This window comes from Pipra filicauda, unplaced genomic scaffold (genome assembly GCF_003945595.2).
Source record: "Pipra filicauda isolate LSUMZ 115617 unplaced genomic scaffold, ASM394559v2 scaffold87_size3191425_pilon, whole genome shotgun sequence".
Classification (NCBI taxonomy): Eukaryota; Metazoa; Chordata; class Aves; order Passeriformes; family Pipridae; genus Pipra; species Pipra filicauda.
Window position 1 is genome coordinate 1,457,602 of NW_024105064.1, and position 18,729 is coordinate 1,476,330.

At 41.8% G+C, this 18,729-nt stretch overlaps 1 protein-coding gene across 2 annotated transcripts; it reads left to right on the forward strand.

Moving 5' to 3' along the window:
• Positions 1-713: 713 nt before the first annotated feature.
• Positions 714-16,541, forward strand: CUNH1orf159 (chromosome unknown C1orf159 homolog). 2 transcript variants are annotated; one of them, XM_027728774.2, is made up of 11 exons: positions 714-828; positions 3,152-3,266; positions 7,628-7,784; positions 7,933-8,023; positions 9,347-9,422; positions 11,132-11,236; positions 12,115-12,180; positions 12,920-13,054; positions 13,820-13,845; positions 14,187-14,217; positions 15,436-16,541. In XM_027728774.2, the coding sequence occupies exons 4-11, from the start codon at positions 7,952-7,954 to the stop codon at positions 15,531-15,533; spliced, it is 609 nt and encodes a 202-aa protein (XP_027584575.1). In that variant the 5' UTR covers positions 714-828; positions 3,152-3,266; positions 7,628-7,784; positions 7,933-7,951; the 3' UTR covers positions 15,534-16,541. The 2 variants fall into 2 exon arrangements, with proteins under 2 accessions (XP_027584575.1, XP_027584571.1); XM_027728770.2 differs by lacking the exon at positions 714-828 and adding an exon at positions 1,837-1,906.
• The last annotated feature ends 2,188 nt before the right edge of the window (positions 16,542-18,729 follow it).

The following is an 18,729-nucleotide window of genomic DNA, read 5'->3' on the forward strand; positions in this document are numbered from 1 at the left end:
GTCACTGTCCTGTTTTGTGGAATGTGGATGGGGTTGGGAAGAGATCCCAAAAATCTTAAGGAGCTGCACAACAAATTTCAAGCGATGCATTTACGGAATAGAGCAAAGCACAGCCGAGAAAAGGAGGAGATAAATGTATTTTCCTGGCTCTGAAGTCATCGTAGGATTTTACAGCTCGTGAGCAGAATAAAAGGGAGGAGGTTTAATCCGAGAAGAGATAAGGATGAATTTTGCATTGAGATGAAACAGCGCTTTTTAACTCCAAATACTTTGTCACGGCGTAATTTGTGTGTGTGTCTTTGCACCCAGCAACTCTTTGAATTCAAAAGGCTTTTCAGAATTGCGTTAAGTGCTCTGTTAATGTGCAAATGCTGCAACTCCCAGCTCCGGGTAACAGCAAATGAACCCAATTATGATAATTCTCCTGCAGCTTCAGCACTTTTTGCTCTGTGTATTTATCATTTTGTGTTCAGCGGGTGCCACAAAGAGCAGAAAGCAAAGTCTGTCCACCCACTTTCATCTCTCTCGAGCAAAGGAGTGAATTGAATTAAAGCATTGAATTATATCACGAATCCCAAATTCGGGGGAGAAACTCTGTATCCAAACTCCAGGGAAAAGTTTTTTCCTGCTGATTTCCTCAGCCTTGAGAATAAACAGCGCTCAGTCTTTCTCTGGGGTTCTTCTCTGAAACATTTCACCTGCTTTGGGAAAGAAGAACCCCAGTAAAACACCTTTTTTTTTGCAGTAGAAGATTTGTGAAGAGTTGCATTTCATGCTCATCTGCACAGTTATATAAACGCTCAGCAAAACTGCACAGGAATTATCTTGGTGAGTATTTTTATTCTTATTATTGCAGTTTCTTCCTTCCTGGATAAAATATTTCCATACGTGGTGTAAGAACTTTGAAAGAATTGAAATATGCCAAAATCTTTTTTAAAAGCCCTGTTTTATAGAACAGAGATCTTTCCCCAGCTGATGTCGGGCATTATCTGTGATATCTTTATTTTAAGCTCGTCACAAGATGTACTGATGCCTCACACTTGGAACAAATTTTAATTCTCCTCTTCAAGAGGAGGAAACTTGAGTGAAAGTGAAGATTTCGGGTCAGAAGTGGAACTTTGATGTTGCCTTTTGTTTCGAGTCTTATTTTTCCTGAGAGATTTGCAGGAATTTTCCTGCCCTTTCTGCTGGAAAATTCCAGCAGCAGCTGGTAACTGGGAGAGGGGGCTGAGTAAGTGACAGGCAGGGTGATGCTCCTGTCTTTCTCAAGGCTTCCCTTATAAAATCATGGAATGGTTTGGATTGGAAAGGACTTTAAAGACCACTTCATTTCAGCCCTCTGTGACGGGCAGGGACACCTTGCACTGGACCAGGTTGCTCCGAGCTCCATCCAACTTGGCCTTGAACACTTTCAGGGCTGGGGCATCCACATCTGGGCAGCCTGATCCCTCCTTTCCCGGGATTCCCTGGATATTCAGGATTTGCGGGCTCACAGGCCCCGCTACCTCCTGCCTTCCGCCGCGTCAGCGTTGCCAAGCAACGCCTAAAATGGCGGCGCCCTCGCAAGGCACGCCGGGAGTTGTAGTCCAGCGCCTCGCCGCCCCCGCGTCCCGCCCGCGGCGCGGGACTCGCTCTCCCATCACGCTCCGCGGCGCCGCGCGAAGGGCCGAGCGAGCGCATTTACCTGCGGGGAGCGGGGCACAGGTGGGGCGAGCCGCGGGGGCTTCTGGGAGTTGTAGTTCAAAGCGGAGGGCCCTCTAAGGGAAGTGGGGCGACGGGCGGCGGCCGCGGGACTACAACTCCCAGGGGGCAGCGGGAGCGGCGGGCAGGGCGCCGGCGGAGGGCGGGGGGTACGAACGGGAACCTCGGCGGTGCTGCCGCGGTGGGGGCTCAGGTGAGACTGCAGGTGAGGAGGGGGAGGAAGAGGAGGAGGCGGGAGCGGGCACGGGAGGTGACCCCCGGGGCGGGCGGAGACCCCCGGGCGGTGCCCCATTGTTCGCAGGGTGCCGGGGTGGGATTGGGTTTGCCGAAGGGGGCGAATTCCTGGGGGGAAAAGCCCCCACCCCGATGCTCTGGCTGGGGAGGGCGGAGGTGGTTTGGGATGAGGGTGAAGATGGGGAGAGTCGCCCCTCGCTGGCTCCTGGTGCGTTTGGGAACGAATCCCCTCCTTCTCATCACCCGCTAAAACTCTGGATACTTTATTTCCTAATAAACCAAGTCAGTTTTAACAGGATTTTTTCTCAACCTGAGATTTTTGGGGTTGTGGGCAATTGGTGTAACTGGTTTTGTTTCTTTGGGGGTTTTTCGTTTTGTTTTGTTTTGTTTTGTTTTGTTTTTCCCCTAAACTTCCACCCAATACACGCCTCAATAACACTGATTTTTGTTGCACCCTTTTGGAATAAAAAAGCCCCCAAACCCCTAAACAGGCCATACAAACATTGGGGTTGCTCAGCTGGGAGAAGAGGAGGCTCTGGGATGACCTAATTGTGGTCTTCCAGTGCCTCCAAAAAACATGGAGAAGGGACTATTTACAGGGGCTGGAGCTCCAGCCCAGGGGGGAACGGCTTCACCCTGGCAGAGAGTAGGGTTAGGTGGGATATTAGGAAGGAATTATTTACTCAGAGGGTGGCCCTGGCACAGGTTGCCCAGAGAAGCTGTGGCTGCCCCATCCCTGGGAGTGTCCAAGGCCAGGTAGGAACACCCTGGGATAGTGGAAGCTGTCCCTGCCCGTGGCAGGGGGTGGGACCGAATGACTTTGAAGTTCCCTTCCCACCAAAACCATTCCACCATTCTATGATATGTCCCTTTTTCTAGTCTTTCCCTGTAGCGTATTCATTCCTGCTCTGGGTTTTTTTGGGCTGCAACAACTGTTGTAACAGCAGTAAATGGTGGTGTTAATGAGTGTTTGCCCAAGGCAGGTGTGCCTTGAAATAAAAACAGCTTTTGCAGCAAAGCCTGGCTTAAGGTAGATCCCCCTTGGAGCAGGAGGTGTGTGGGTTTAATTGCTGGTTGCATAATCCTGGGGATGGAGGGGTAGGACGGGGGTTCTTTTCACTGGGGCACGTTCAGGAAGCTGGAAAAACGAGTCCTCCTTGTGCTTTAACTTGATAAAAGATTGTTCTGTTCCCTGTCTGATGTTCTGCCACTGCAGGTTTGTTGGGAAACAGTGGCAGTGGCGGGGAGGAATTAGCAGCTAAACCACAAACCTCGGGGGTTTGGGGTTCCCCGAGGAAGATGCAGAAGGACTCCTGTGTGCCTGTGAGCTGGTAAGTGAGAGTTTAAACTTTTACAGCCCTCTGAGACTGCATTTTGACCTTTCCTGCTCTCAGGATTAATTCAGGGCTCATCAGAATTAAGAAGGCTTTGAGTGTGGAACAGTTTCAAACTCTGCTGAGCTGAGGGAATTACAAAACCACCTGAATTTCAGGTGAAGTTTCTTTTCGTTGCCACCTTTTTCCAGGTACCTGAGGGAATCCCCTTGCTCAAAATAATAACTAAAAAACCTCCAGCAACACTTGAAGCAAGAAAGATCCTGCTAATACAGCAGAACTCATGGATACACAGAAACTGCAGGCAAAGAGATAAATTAAAGGAGTGGGAGGAAGAAGTCTTCCAGTGCTTGGTGTTGATGAATTGTTTGTGTTCCTTTTTAAAAGCAGCCAGAGGAAGAACTCCCTCAGTGGCTGTGTTTCACTGGGGGGGGTGTGTGTGTGTTGTGGAGCTGACAGTGATTTGAGGTTTGCTTCAGCTGGGAAAACCGGGGTGTGAAATCCTCGTTCCCATCGAGGCGCCTGCGTTGGCTCCCGGAACACAAACACTTCCCAATCCGGGCTCCTCTGCGTGCGTGGCATTCTCCCTTCTCCCACAGTCCAGAGGGAAAGCCCTGCCAGAGGAGAAATGTGTTTTATGCTAAAGAGCTCTGCTGGGGGTGTTTGATTCCTGAGAAAATTCGTGGATGGTGGAATGGTGGGATGGTTTGGGGCGGGAGGGACCTTAAAGCTCAGCCCATTCCACACTTTTCCAGCCACTTCCAGCCCGGCCTTGGGCACTTCCAGGGATGGGGCAGCCCCAGTTTCTCTGTGCCAGGCCCTCCCCACCCTCCCAAGAAGGAATTTTTTCCCAATTTTTACTCCCAAGCTGCTCTCATCCTTCATTTCAAAGCTGAACCTTCAGCTCCTCTCAGCCACTATCCCCGGATATTGAATATCTTGGAAGGCTTTAGGGCTTTTTTTGCCTTCTAAATTTAAAATTAGGCCCTAAAATATCGACACTTATCTTTGATTGGGGCTGGGAAGCAGGAAAAGAGTCGTGTCCTTTCCATGGTTCTGAACAGTGAGGCCAAGGAACTGCACAAATCCCTGCTGGAGGTTGCTGGCTTGGAATTCTGCCCTCCATTTATTCCCTGACTCGGAGGTCAGGAGCTCTTTCCAAGAGCTGTGCTTTTAGGAACTCTCTAACTAATGTTTTTCATGTTGTTGCATTTAAAGAATAGAGGTGCTGAAGTCTGATATTTTTCCCTGGGAATTATCCTCAAAAAAAAAAAAAAAGTAGACATTTAGTGTGACCTTCATGCCTTGAATTTCTGCCTCATTCAGAGAGAGTTATATATATAATATATATTTAATATATAATATATCAATATATAATATATTAATATATAATATAGTAAATATATAATATATTTAATACATCAAATATATATTATATATTCATATATAATAGATAATATTATAAATATATAATATATATTTATATTTATATATTATAAATATCTAATATTATCTATTATATATTCATATATAATATATTTAATATATTAAATATATATTATATATTTAATATATTAAATATATATTATAGAAATAATATATAGAAATACGTTCATTTTATTATATATTATATATAATAATATATAATATAAATAATATATATTAAAATTTATATTATATATATTATTCTTCTAGTTAGATATTATTATATATTATTAGTCTAGTTTTCTATTATAGTAATAAAAATACATATTATTATTAGGCTGCTCATTTTTCCTGGCTGATCGAGAATCCACCAGGATGTGAAGAACTAATTCTGGGGCTTGAATAGAAATATTATATAAATATATAAATATATAAATATATAAAAATACAAAAATATAAATGTATAAAAATATAAATATATAAAAATATAAATATATAAAATATAAATGGAGTAAATATATGAAATATAAATGGAGTAAATATAACATTTTTTATCTCAGGAGCTTTCAAGCAGCTTGTTCAGCTCAGCTTTCCTTTCCCAGCCAAACCAACCCTGTGTAGATCCATATTAAGCTCCGATATTGTGTCTCTCTCTCCTGGAAATAAAAAATATTGGCTGATGATTTGAGGGCCGATTGATCCCGTGGCCTGTTTGTGCTGGAACAGCTGCAGGGCAGATGTTCTGGATTGGGGTTGGGAACCAAAGTCTGCCCATCAATGCCCCAATATTTATATATTTATATTTATATATTTATATATATTTATATTTTATACATTTATATTTTATATATTTATATTTTTATATTTATATATATTTATATATTTATATATATTTATATTGTATACATTTATATTTATATATTTTTTATTTTATATATTTATCTTTTATATATTTATATATATTTATATAATATTTCTGTTCAAGCCCCAGAATTAGTTCTTCACATCCTGGTGGATTCTCGATCAGCCAGGAAAAATGAGCAGCCTAATAATAATATATATTTTTATTACTATAATAGAAAACTAGAATAATAATATATAATAATATCTAACTAGAAGAATAATATATATAATATATATTTTAATATATATTATTTATATTATATATTATTATATAATAATATATATTAAAATGAATTTATTTCTATATATTATTTCTATAATATATATTTAAGATATTAAATATATATTATATATAACTATATAATAGATAATATTATATATTTATAATATATAACTATAAATATATATGTTTATAATATTGTATATTATATATTAATATAATGTGCTTGGTGTCCTGGGTTATTCCAGGCATGGAAATACAGCCAATATGGAGCTCGTGCTGGGGGGCTGCAGCCCCAAAAAGGAGGATTTGGCACTTCAAAGTGGCTCTTTTCACAAATATTTTATTATTTATCATTCCCCTTGGTCATGGAAATTCTCTTTCCAGGTAAGAAGGGATTTATTGTTTAAATAAACTCGCTTTTCTTAGTGTTTACAGCTGTTATAATAATCAGGGGGTGGCAAAAATCTCTGCAAAGCACCCAAATCAATGAAAACATTGATCAGCAAATTCCTTTCCCAACTGCAAACTGGTTTTTCCAGGAGGAATTCTGGGGCAGGAGCTCATTTCTGAAGGGAAATTGTAGAAACCTGCTGAGAAGACAAACCCTTAATGTTAAATAATAACGGACAGAACATAATTAACATTATTTTGCTTCAGTTGGAAGGGTCAGGACAGTGCAAGGTTTTCCTGCTCTGCCCCAAATTAGGAATTAGTTGGAGCAGCAAGGCTGGAGTGTGGTTTTCAGGATTTTCAGCCCTTGATCTTGGAGCTTTCACTGATACCAGGGGATAATAATAAGTTTTCCCAGCAAGCTGAACTAATCTTATTTTGAAGTTTGAAGCTCTTTGTAAGTGATTTAAGGAAAAAAAAAAAAAAAACAAACAACAAAAAAACCCAAAAAACCATCCGGAAATTAATCATAGGAACTGCTGAGTGATTTTTGTTCTTCAGAAAAAAAACCCCAACTTGCCAAGGGTCACGATACAGGAATTTCAAACACAACCAGTGGGTTTGTATTGAACAAAAATAGTAACAAATTTCAGTTGGTGAAATGAGTCACTAAAGGACTTTTCCCTGACAGTTGGAGGCTTTTTTTTTTTCCCTCACTTTGCTCTGGTTTGAGGCTCTTCTCTGTCCCCAGGTTTGATTTCTAAGGAGGAAGATGATTTTTTCCTAAATCCAGGCTGCTGTTTTTTATCTCAAATAAGAAAGGCTCTTTTCCTAAATCCAGGCTGCTGGTTTTTATCTCAAATAAGACTCTTTTTCCTAAATCCAGGCTTCTGAGCCCAGCATTGTATGGAGCAGAGAACAGGCAGATTTATATATTGACACAGGGTGGGGCTCACCCTGCAGATCAGACGTGATGTGGCGCCTTTGATTTTCAACCAAACAGTCCTTTATTGATTTATTTGTACTTTACATTTCTTTATTTACACGTTTCTTTATTGTAACCAAACATTTAATGCCAGAAACACGGAGCTGGGTGGAGTCACGTGGCAGTTTGAGGAGGAAAAAAAAACCAAGGCTTGGTGCAGGCTGACCGAAATATTCTGTTTAAACTCAGAAGGTCGTTTCTCAGGCAGCTCAGAAATGCAATTTATTAACTTCATTAACGCCTCAGAGCTCGTTAATGCTGCCAGGGGAGAGAAATGAAGTGCAGTGCTGCCTCTCCTGGGTGCCCTGTGCTGCTCCCAGTCCATCCCAGTTCACGTGGAGCCCCTGACTGGGGGTTATCCCTGGTGGTGCCAGGCAGGAACTGCTCCTTGCAATCCCATCGATTTTTTTTTTTTTTTATTTTTTTTTTCAGATCCTGGGTGTGGAATCGTCCCTGCATGGCCCAGTTTGGAACAGGCTGATAAGGCTCCTTGTTTCTTAGCAACCCCAGCTCTGCCACAGCCAGAAACCTGCCCTTCTGCAGCTGGAGGGGAAATTCTGAATGTCTCAAAAGCAAATCTTAAACCCAGGTAAGTCCTTCTTCCTCCCCCCCCACCTTGTGTTTAATTTAAATTTACCTCCAATAAAAGGGATGTGTGTGGGCAAAAGTTCCTTAACAAGGGCAAAGCATAACTTCTGTGTCCTTAAGAAGTCATTTCTTTCCCTGGTTTTATTTAGACCTGTGTCTTTCCTGGGCATGGAGGTGCCATATGTCCTTCTCCTAACACGACTGGTGGCAGAAGTTGCCAGCAAATCCACGCCAAACTCGGTAGGTGCTTGGTGGGTTTTGTCTTCCCAGGTGCTCTAAGACAAGAAGAATTATTTTCCTCTCCTGGTGCAGTTTCTAGAAAGCTGTTTAATTCAGCAGAAATTACCTGTACTGCTCTAAAATGAGCATTAAGTGACACTTTTCCAGTGGCTTGGTTTGCTCTGGTTGCCTTTTAAAGCAGGGAATTCTCCCTGGCCCATGTGCATGTAGGGATGCAACTCCTAAAGCCTCCCAAAAAACACCCTGATGATCAAAAACCCCTACTTTTTAAGCTGCTTGACAGTTTGACTGCAAATAAATAATAAACCAAACCACGGGTACCCAAAAGTTAACTTTGCAAACGACTGAGGAGCTCTGAAGCTTCAAGTCACAGAAGCATAAAATTCTGCTTGAAGGAGGGTTCAACCAACAAACCTTTGGAAGAAACTGGTCTTGGGCATTTTATCTATAAATCTTCTGTTTTTTTCCAGTGTGGAATCACCCTGCTAATTTCATTTTTAACTGTTTGATCTGAGAACTTTGGTCTCTGTCACCTTCCCACTTGATGGTGTTGGCTGAGAAGCACAAGAATATTTGCTGTTGTATATTAGTTATATTTAAGTCACTTCTATGGCTGAATTTAGGGCAGGTCTCGTTACTTTTGACTTTTTTAAGACTGATTTGGAAGCTTAGTGGCTTTTTGTGCAGGTTCAGAGTGTGGATAAACTCAAGCCTCTGGGAGATGTTATTAATATCTATCAAAAGAACCACAGTGTTCCCAACAACCATTTCTCTCTGAGCTTTGTGTCCCAGCTTGCTGTAATTTGTAAATCATTTGGAAGCTGGCTTTTGTATAAACAAATAAAAATGAGCTCCATGCCTGCAGGGTACATGCAGTTTTTCTTTTATATTAAATATTGAAGGAAGAAGCTCTTGCAGTTGTGCTGGGTTGCTCTGAGGTGTTGTCATCACTTGGAATATTCAGTGAAAACTGGGCTTTGCCAGTCATTTTGCCAACAGTTTTTCCCTGTTTGTGGAGCTGTGGGAAGCAGAACTCCCCCTCTGAACTCTCCTTCACTGATGACTTCAGCAATTATATTTCTAAAGCAGTTTTTGGAGGCTTTTCCCAACGTCACAAGCACAGTGTGCTTTGTTTCAGAGTGTTATTAAGGAGCAGCTTCCAGTGGGTTCTGTCCTTGAAAAACTGCTTCATGCAGAAAGAAAAACTTAAATTTTAACTGAGTTGCTGCTTGTTCCTCTCTGTCCCCTGGAGATAATGAATTAATTATTGTTGATGAAGCCTTTTAATAAAGGTGGGAAACACCCTGTGATTTCTTTTCTCAGGTGTCAGAACCAGAATGTTGTGTGGATGTGTTGGATTCCAACAGCTCCTGTCCAGCAACCAACCAGTGCAGTCCAGGTATAAGTTGTTGTTGCTTAATAAAACCATGGAATCATGATTTTATTATTTTATTATTTTTGTTATTTTATTGTTCCCCTGGTTTGAGTGGGAAAAGACCTTAAAGCTCATCCAGTCCCACCCCCTGCCACGAGCAGGGACACCTTCCACCATCCCAGCTTGCTCCAACCTGGCCTTGGGCACTTCCAGGGATAAAAAATTGCCAGTTTTTTAATGTTTTTTTTTTAAATTAACACCAAAGTACCTGATTAACTGGGGAGTAAAAACAAAATAATGAATGCATGCTCACATCAAAGTCTTTCTTCCTCTAACACACACGAGCTAATGCTGCTCATGGCTCACAAATATTGTCCTTTCATGGCTAAAAGGGAATAAAATATTATTGATGAGGTTATTCTTTATTTCTTTTTATTTATTTAATGTGCACTTGGATTATGTAAGAGCTGCTGGAAATGCTTGAAAGCCCTAAAAGCCCATATAATCAGCATAAAGAGCCAAAAATGCTGTAATGTGTATTTAAGGCAGCCTTAAGAACCATTTCAATGGTTTTGTTGACACAAAAAGCCTCATTCTTCCTCCTGCCCTGTGCCTGAAGTTGTTTTCTCCTAAATGGAGTTAAAATCTTCTTTTGTCAGTGAAAGGTGGTCCTTTTTTAATGCCATTTTATTTCAAATCCGGGAGTAAAAGCAGGAAAAATGGCTCCAGAGCCCACAGGAACGAGAGAATTAGTGACTTGAAAATTGGGCTCCACCCTGGGATGGTTCTTTGGGTGTTTTAAGCCAAACTTTATTAACTCCTCTAAGAGTTGCTTCATTTAATACATTAATTTCTGCTTCTAAATGATCTCAGAAACAGGTATCATTAGCTATGGTATAAACAATTGCCTCCAAATTGTGGCATTCTCTTAAATCTTCCTGTAATCTGAGAATCTCCCAATACCTTTGGTGTCACATCAGAGTTTTTACTCCAGAAAGTCTTTGCCTCTCCCTTGTGCTCAGATTAAATATCAGCTGTAATTTGTGATTTTTGGGGCATCAAACCTCGAAGGAAAATGGTTTGGAATCAGCACCTTACCAGTGGTTTTGCCTTAGGGGATAATTGATACCAATTTTTGGCTCCAGGCTCTTCCAGAACTGGATTTTTAACCAGCAACAGGAAGAAAAAAAAAACTTTATTAGGGCAGGATTTGGATTTTAACTTCCAGCATTTTTTCCCACCCTTTCTGGTTCTTGGCATGTTGTCCCTGCCTATTGTATTTCCAATATTATATATATTAAAAATATCATTTAATTTTGTTTCTGTGACCTCTAAAAAGTAAAATGACTCTTTTTTTTTTTAGTATTCTTGAGTGTTACTTATAATTTTTTAGGCATTTCCCATCTTGCTGCAAACTCCACCACGGGAAGCAGGGAATGGAGTGGGGTTGGAATTACCTTTGGGGAGTTGTTTGCTTGTAACTCTCCCTCCTTTTTCCCCCCTTTTTTTCTGGAATGAAGGCTTTGAAATGAAAATAATCCAATAAAAATGAAATTAAATGAATAATGCAAACAATTGTGATAGATTAGGAAGCAGGAGGTGCCTGTAACCAGCGGAGCAGAGGGAATTTCTGCCTCTTTTGGGGAAGAAATAACCCAAAAAGTGGGAAAAAAATTTGCCTCCAGTGTTGCTTTTGTGGTTTTCATGCCTCTGTACCTGCTGTTCCCCTGCAGGTTGTTACAGGAGATGGAATGAGGACGGAAGCAGCAGCTGCATTAAATGCAAAAATGAAACCCTGCCTGTTTTCTCTGTTTACAACCTGACCGAGTGCAGAACTAGTGAGTCATTTATCAGCCCTTTATTCTGGTTTTTTCTAGCCCTGCCATCTCTTCTTTGGCCCAGCAAAGACTCTCCAAGAGTCAAATCCTGCAGATTTTTATTCCCCTTCCTTTATCAAACTTTTCCAAAGTGACTTTGAGCTTTTGAACGTGCAACAAAACCTGTAGGAACTTGGAAATTCAGCGTAAAGAAGCTGCAGAGTGATGTGGAATCATTCTGTGAGGGGGGGAAAAAAACCCCTTCCAAGTCTTGTTGTGCAAAAGCAAATGTGGCATGAAATAAAAATGATGAAATGAAACAGTCCTGAACACTGAAATGATTAAACTCCCTAAGCAGGATCAGTGGCAGACACCCAGTGAATGCTGAATTTGGGGGCAACTTTCATCTGCACTACAAGAAAAAGGCATTTGCTGGGGGTGTTTGCCAGCATTTCTCTCCAGAGCACAAAACAGCTCAGACTGTGCTTGAGTTCTTTGAAAAAAAAAATCTATATTAAGGAGCCTGGATTTCATTTTGTGTCTGAGCTTTGTTGGAGAGGTGAGAACCATCCAATTCCTGGTCAATAAGTTTAATGAAAGGAGCTCAGAAACTTGGTCTGAGTTCCTGGGAAATGCAGCAGTGAATTCTTTTCTTTTCTTTTTTATTATTTGACAAATTTTGATGATGTTTTTTGCTTTTTTTCCCAAAAAAGAATTCAAAAGTGATATATATAAAGTGAAATTCAATCAGGATTCCTGTACAACCTCAAATTGTATTTCCAATATTATACATATATAACCTCAAATAATTCCTGAGCAGTTAATAGCCTTTTACTAAGGTTTTCAACACATCTGTAGTTTTTATGTTTGCCTTTAAAAACATTCTTTTTTAATTGCAGCTGGGAGCAGAGAGATGAATTTCCAGATGAACATAAGCACTGTAACTCCTTTCCTACAGAGCATAGGTGAGTAAATGATTTTGTGATTATTCCCCATGTACCAGCAAGTTGTAAAAACAGGTTTTATTTCATTATTAGCTTTTATTTCTCGAACAAGGTTTATTCTAAGTGGAGTAGAATTTTTTTAACCTTTCCTGCCTTATTCTCAACAAGAATCTTTTCTAAAGATTCTGATAAATCTGAGTTGAATTTTAAGGGAATTCTTTTGCTGAGTGGTTCTTTCCCCTTGGGATCTACAAGGGATTTTCTGGTGCAGCTTGAGCTGGTTTATGAAACCAAAAAACTGAGTTTTGAACGTCTATGCTGCAAGATTTTGGGGTTTTAGGGCTGAGGCAACATGTGACACATCTGCATCTCACTGAGCCTTTCTCTTGGTTGGTTTTATCACAGTTTAAGCTCCTAAAAACACTTGGACACTGGTAAGAAGAACACAAATTGAGAATATTTCGGCAGCAAGAGACTGGATAAAGTGATTTAAGTGTTAGAATTGGTTCAGTGTTTCCCAGAAGGCAAAGCTCCACAGCCCTGGTGAACGTGGCAGCTGCTGATCCCTTCCTAATTCATCTTTTCGTGTCTATATTCTCAATTTGAGGCATTAATTGCCCTTCAGAACGGGGACTTCTCAAGCAGAGAATGAATATCAGGAAGTTGGTCTTTTATCTGTTGTTTAACCCTTTTATTAGAAGGCATTTCTGATGAATACCAGTGTTTTCTCTCTCTTTATAATGTGGTTTTTTTTGCACAGGGGGCCCAGAAGTGGCAGCTTCCCTCATCTTAGGGACATTTTTCATCAGTTTGTTCCTGATTCTCTCTGTTGCTTCTTTCTTCTACCTCAAACGTGCCAATAAACTTCCCAACATTTTCTACAGAAGGAACAAAGGTAAGATTGTCCATTGTCTATTAAATCCCTAAATGAACTTTGCTTGATTGAATGTGCTATCATTTGATATAAAATTTCACTCCAGTAGCTCTCTGAGTCTGAACTGATCAAGAACCCGTAATATCCTTGAAGGATTGAGATCTCTGAGTTGCTTTTCCAAGGAAATTTAGTCAGCACCAGGTTCTCCTTCAGTTTTTAGGGGCTCAGGAGCTGGTTTATGACATTTCTAAGCTGGCAGGACACCAGACCTCTGATGCTGCAGTGCCTGTGGTCTGACTTCCCTCTTTTGGGCTGATAATTCCCCCTGATCCAGCAGGATAAAGCCTTAATGTCCTTCTCTGAGGGGGGGAAAACCTTAACAAACATTCCCCTGGCTGATTCTCAGCTTCCCTTCTGTCTGGAGGATGATTATCACCCCTCTGGCTAAAGGGGTTCACATTTTTATTTGTCCTTTTATTTTTTCCTGGCTCCAAGTGACATTTTTCCCTGTCAAAGAGGCTGCTGAGGTTTCCTCCTTTGGAAGCAAAATAAGTCCCTCTTGAAGACTTTACAACCCTTTATCTAAATCTTGAAGAGAGTCCTACACCCAGTGTGTTCCCCTGATGGATTTTCTGACTGTCCTGCTCTGCTTTGGTGGGTTTTTGTGACAAAACTCTTTTTTTTTAGCCATAAAACTATTCCATGCATGAGTGTATTTTTGGAAAAACAACAGTTCCAGCCTTTTAGATTAATGAGGGTTAATCTCTCTCTTTCTCTCTCTTTTAGCATCTGTTCTCCAGCCTAGTGAAACAGTAAGTGAATTCTCTTCTTCCAACAGGAACAAGCAAATAAAGCATCAACCACACAATAATTTAAATTTTAACAGCTCGTTAATGAGCTCCTTAACCTGATGGGTGAGACTGAAATAAATAGAAAAGATGTTTTGGGGGTTATTTGTCCAAACTGAGGTGAAAATGAATACAGACCATCTGGATTTCTGGCTTCTACTGAGTGATTCTTTTTTTCCCAAGAAAAACCATACCCAGTAAATACTGAAACTCTGAAATGTTGCTGTGGGATTTTGGGTTTTTTTTGAATGAAAGACTGTGAAAAGGTGCTTTGTTTGACATGATGATTCTCCTGTTCTCTGCAGGCATCCATGATACCTCCCCCAGCTTCTTCAGGTGAGGAACTGCTGCCTGGGATGCTAAAAAGCAGGGAAACTTCTCTGCTCCGAGTGGGAATGCTGAGAATACCCAGCAATATATCAAAATAACCATTTCTAAAGCTGGTTTACAACTGGTGGAATCTGTGGTGGGGACAGAAATCCAATGAGATCTGTCCAGTGAGGCCTTTTGGGATGGGATTGATTGCTTTAATTAACACAGGCACCAGGAGTGATGGAGCACTTGATGTGAAAATAGATCTGTGACTGCTCCTAAAATAGATCTTCCACTCCTCTGTCCTCACAGAGAGGAGTCTTACAAGGAGATGCACTATTTTTTCATAAGTAAATTATTCAGTCTGGGGTTTATTTTCAGGATTAGATTCCTCCTGACAATGCCAGGTTGGCTCATTTTCAGCCTTGCTGGTTTGAAAATTTCTCAGCTTCTTGAAAAACAACTTTACACAGTCTGCTTAGAACACTCTATTTTGGGGGGTTTTTGGTATTTTGGGCTCTTTTGGGCAAGGTGTGATGTTTAATACCTGCAGAAATTAATTTCTCAGGGAAGATTTCGTCTAATCAAGATGGTATGATTAAAATTGAATTTTTTTTTAATGCAGTTCTTTAACTTTCAGATGTTTTGAGATGTGTTCCAGGCTCGGGCTGGCTGTTAAACTGACAGTGCTGCTCGTGGAAAGTCTTGGCTTCTTTGCCTTTAATTTATCCATCTGAGGAAGTCCAGTTGTCAGGGAGTTTTAGGGCTGAAAATGGAAAGCTCCATGTACTGCAAACACTTAAAATAATAGGAATAATAAAATAATAGGAGTGCCAGTTTATCCTGAGCATCTGGTTTTCTGGGCCATTGGGAGCTCATTTAAAAAGTTGATTTGTGGGCTTTTGCTGTGACAACTCTGTGTAGGGGTTTTTTTTTGTGGTCTGGTTTTGTTGGGGGTTTTTTGAAGTCCAGAATTACTTTGATCACTGAGGAATTAGGAATTCACAGGATCACTGAGGTTGGAAAAGAGCTCCAAGATCAGAGCCCACCCTGTGCCCAATCCCCACCTTGTCCCCCAGCCCTGAGTGCCACATCCAGTCCTTCCTGGGACACCTCCAGGGATTGGGACTCCACCACCCCCCTGGGCAGCCCCTTCCAGTGCCTGACCACCCTTTCCATGAGGGAATTAGGGATAAAGGCACGTTCCTGAGCAGGTGCTGACGATGTTTCTGTGCCTTTCAGTTCGGAAGCCGCGATACGTCCGCCGGGAACGGTCCCTGGTCACCTCCACGTCTGCTGCCATCATCTCCTCCTCCGAAACCAGGGTCAGCAATGTTTAACCTTCCCTCCTGACAGAGGACCTTAACCATTTGTGGTGTCAAAGAACCTTTTTCTGAACCCACTGAAGTGCCAGGAAAACGTTGCAAGCAGCTGACCCCGACCAGAAACCAAATTCCCGTGTCCGAGGGTTTGTGCCAAACGTCCTCCCGGGGATGAGCTGCTGGAGGTGACACCCAGTTCCAGGAACTCCTCTGCAATGCACTATTCCAGCTCTGTGGGCTCCTTTCTCTCCTGCAGGTGCTGTGTTTGAAACCTTTAAAGAGTCTGCCTTTCTTTGGAACACTCTGTTCTGGCAAGTTCTTCTCCCTGTGCTGTGACGTGTCCCTGTGTCCCCAGGGCAGGCTGGCTCAGTGCTGCAGGCCAGCCCAAAATCCCGGGATTACTCAAGGCTGTGGATTTGAGGAAGGGAGCCACTTGTAGATGGGAACACTTAAGTGCCACTCCTTTAACTATATAACAATAATTAACATGCAGAATCCTTTGGAAGCAAAAAAATGGTGCCTGTGGAGCATCTTCTGCCACAGCTGAGCCTGAGTTTAACTGTGACTGTGGAGCCACCCTCCTGATCCTGCTGCTCCTGGTGCTTTGGAAGGCCATGGTCAATATGGGCCCAATCCCAAGGGGGGGAATTTTGGGGGGAAGTTTTCTCAGCTGATTTCAGCTCAGTGCTGTTTGCTGGGGGTTTGTAAACGAGAGGCTGCAAAGTCCGTCCCTGCTGGGACAACCTGGGAGCCCAAAATTCCTGCAGGACAGTTGTCAGTGAGGGTTGGGATGAGCTGGAGAGGTCAGGGGAACTTCTGCCAATGCAATAAAGGGGTTTCTGTGGTCGAGCCCTTCTCTAACACACCTGAAATGTTCAGGCCAGCACCTTAGGACAGAGCTCAGCGGGGATTTCCTTGTTCCAACACCAGCCTAAACCCCCCCTTTCCCACTCTGGATTTGTTCCTGCCCTCTCCATGTGCCTGAGGAGTCGCTCCTGCAGGGAATTAAAGGAGCTGTAAAATCACTTTTTTTTTCCTGCCTGGCTTCTCCTTCCCAAGTTCTTTTCCTGGCAGGGGTGACTGTTACCATGTGAACACATCCTGGGCATACTGGGACGGGCATGAGAGTGGGTGACTGGGAAATGAGGGGGAAAAAAAGAGGTTGCTGAAGTGGTGGAAGTGTCACTGTCACCTTCTGTGAGTTCTATCTATGCAGCCTGTGCCTCCCCACCTACCTGTGTTGCTGTTGCCTCTTTTGGTGGAGCTGCCACTCCATTCTGGCTCTGTGCTCCTAAAATAAATCCTTTGGAAGCTCTTCCTCAGCATCCCCTGGCAGGAATGGGAACTGGAACAGTTGGTTCTCTTTTTTTGGGAAAATGAGAACAAAATTGCCTTGATCTGACGTGTCACCCATATGGAGAGCCCAGAACTTGTGATCCACGTTCCCTCTTCTCTGGGGTTTAAAACCTTCTTCCAAGAGGAGAACTGAGGTGGGAGCAGATGAATTTATCTTATGGAATAGACCCATTTTCTGGAAGTTTCAGTGCTTTTGTATCTTCCCCTCACAGGTAAGGAGATCCTTGTAAAATCTACAGGGATTAAAAAAAAAAAAAAAAAAATCATTAAGAGGTTCCTGTGCCAAAAACCAAAAAAAAAAAAAAAAAAGCCTGAAACTTCACATTGTCTTTCTATGATGATGATAAATAAAATTATTGACCTACTGGACAGGTAATGGCATTTTGAGAGCCGTCAGCTTTCCATGGGAAATGTGCTTTATACCTTTTTATTTGGGATGTTCCCAAGTTCCAGAGGTTCAGGAGGTGGCACTTTTGTCTCTGTCATTTCAATGTCTTTTTGTCTTCGTGCTGCTGAGATTGTCCCACAGGCAGAAATCATGTCTTAGAGGTCACAGAGCTTTTCCCTGAACTTAGTTGCTGAATATTTTCCTAATGGCTTGGGAAAAGGAGTAACTATGCAAATAATGCCAAGAAACTGCACCTTTGGAAGCAGGGAATTTGTGAACCTGTCCGTGGCAGTGCATTCTTGTGTTGCTTGGTTGCTGATATATTCTTTTTACCCAGAAATTATTGAAGGATCAGGTCACTGGACTGTCTGAACCCTCTTTCTCCTTGAGTGCATGTTGTAACTTGGTTTCATGTCGAGTGTCTAAAGCTCTCATTCTGTTTTTCTCACCTCTCTTACACCCAGACTTTTAACTCCAGCAGAGATTTGTACAGTTTTCTGTGTTTCAGGAACTGTTCAGCTGTTGTTGTTGCTGCCTAACCCAGTGAATTCCTGCTCCAAACAGTTTGTTTGCACTGTCAAATTAAATATATAACGTGGTGGTTTGGTTCCCCATCTCCCTGGAAAATAATAATGCACACCCAGATGTGTTTTAAAACATTGGCTTTAATGATCCCTGATATTTAATGTATTTGTATATTTTTAACTGTGTGCCAAAATAAACATATTTGAGCTTTTTTTTTTTAAAATATTATTTTAATGGCTGTGGAGCTCATTCATGTGTTTCCTTTTTAAGCACAGAATGAAGGGAGCAACATTAGCACCCAAAGCAGATCGTGGTTGCAGCTCATCTGGCTTGTTACTTCCACCAGAACTGAAGCTAAAATAAACAAGGAAACAGTTTGGTGACTGTTCCTGCCCAGTTTTACAGAGGGATGGTCAGGCTGTGTTGGAGAAATTGTATTTTCACACCTTAAAACCCTCAAAAAGCCACCTGTGATGGCCTTACCTGTAGGAACTCAACTTCACCTTTGGTAAATGACAGTTTTCACGTGAGTATGTGTTTTCCTCAGTCTCCTTCAGAGAGCAGAAGGAGCAAGAAAACTCTAAAAGAAGCCCTTAACAGGGACAAAGATGCCAGGAATTGGGATAATCAGGACTAACAGGGACAAAGGTGCCAGGAATTGGGATAATCAGGACAATTTCTTAGCAATTGAAACTAAGATTATGGCCTGGGGTTTGGGAAGGTTTATGAATTCATCTGATTTATGAATCGTTTTTAAAAGTGATTTTTTCATTTTTGTTTTCCCCCCTTTCCCTTCCCTCCCTCCTTGGGAATTTGAGACTCCTGTTGGACTTCCTGAGTTGCCAAAATAATCCAGGCAGTGAGGGCAGAATGCAGGGAAACAGGGAGGGGATGCTCTGAAACACCAGTGGTTAAACTCAGCAGTGCTCTTTTCCCTCCCAAACT

What these genes read in the sequence shown, in the direction of transcription:
- CUNH1orf159 (XM_027728774.2), top strand. Translation starts at nt 7,952, where the DNA reads ATGGAGGTGCCATATGTCCTTCTCCTAACACGACTGGTGGCAGAAGTT. An exon ending in AACCAACCAGTGCAGTCCAG is followed by an intron (nt 9,423 to 11,131) that starts GTATAAGTTGTT and finishes GTTCCCCTGCAG; the next exon opens with GTTGTTACAGGAGATGGAAT. An exon ending in TCCTTTCCTACAGAGCATAG is followed by an intron (nt 12,181 to 12,919) that starts GTGAGTAAATGA and finishes TTTTTTGCACAG; the next exon opens with GGGGCCCAGAAGTGGCAGCT.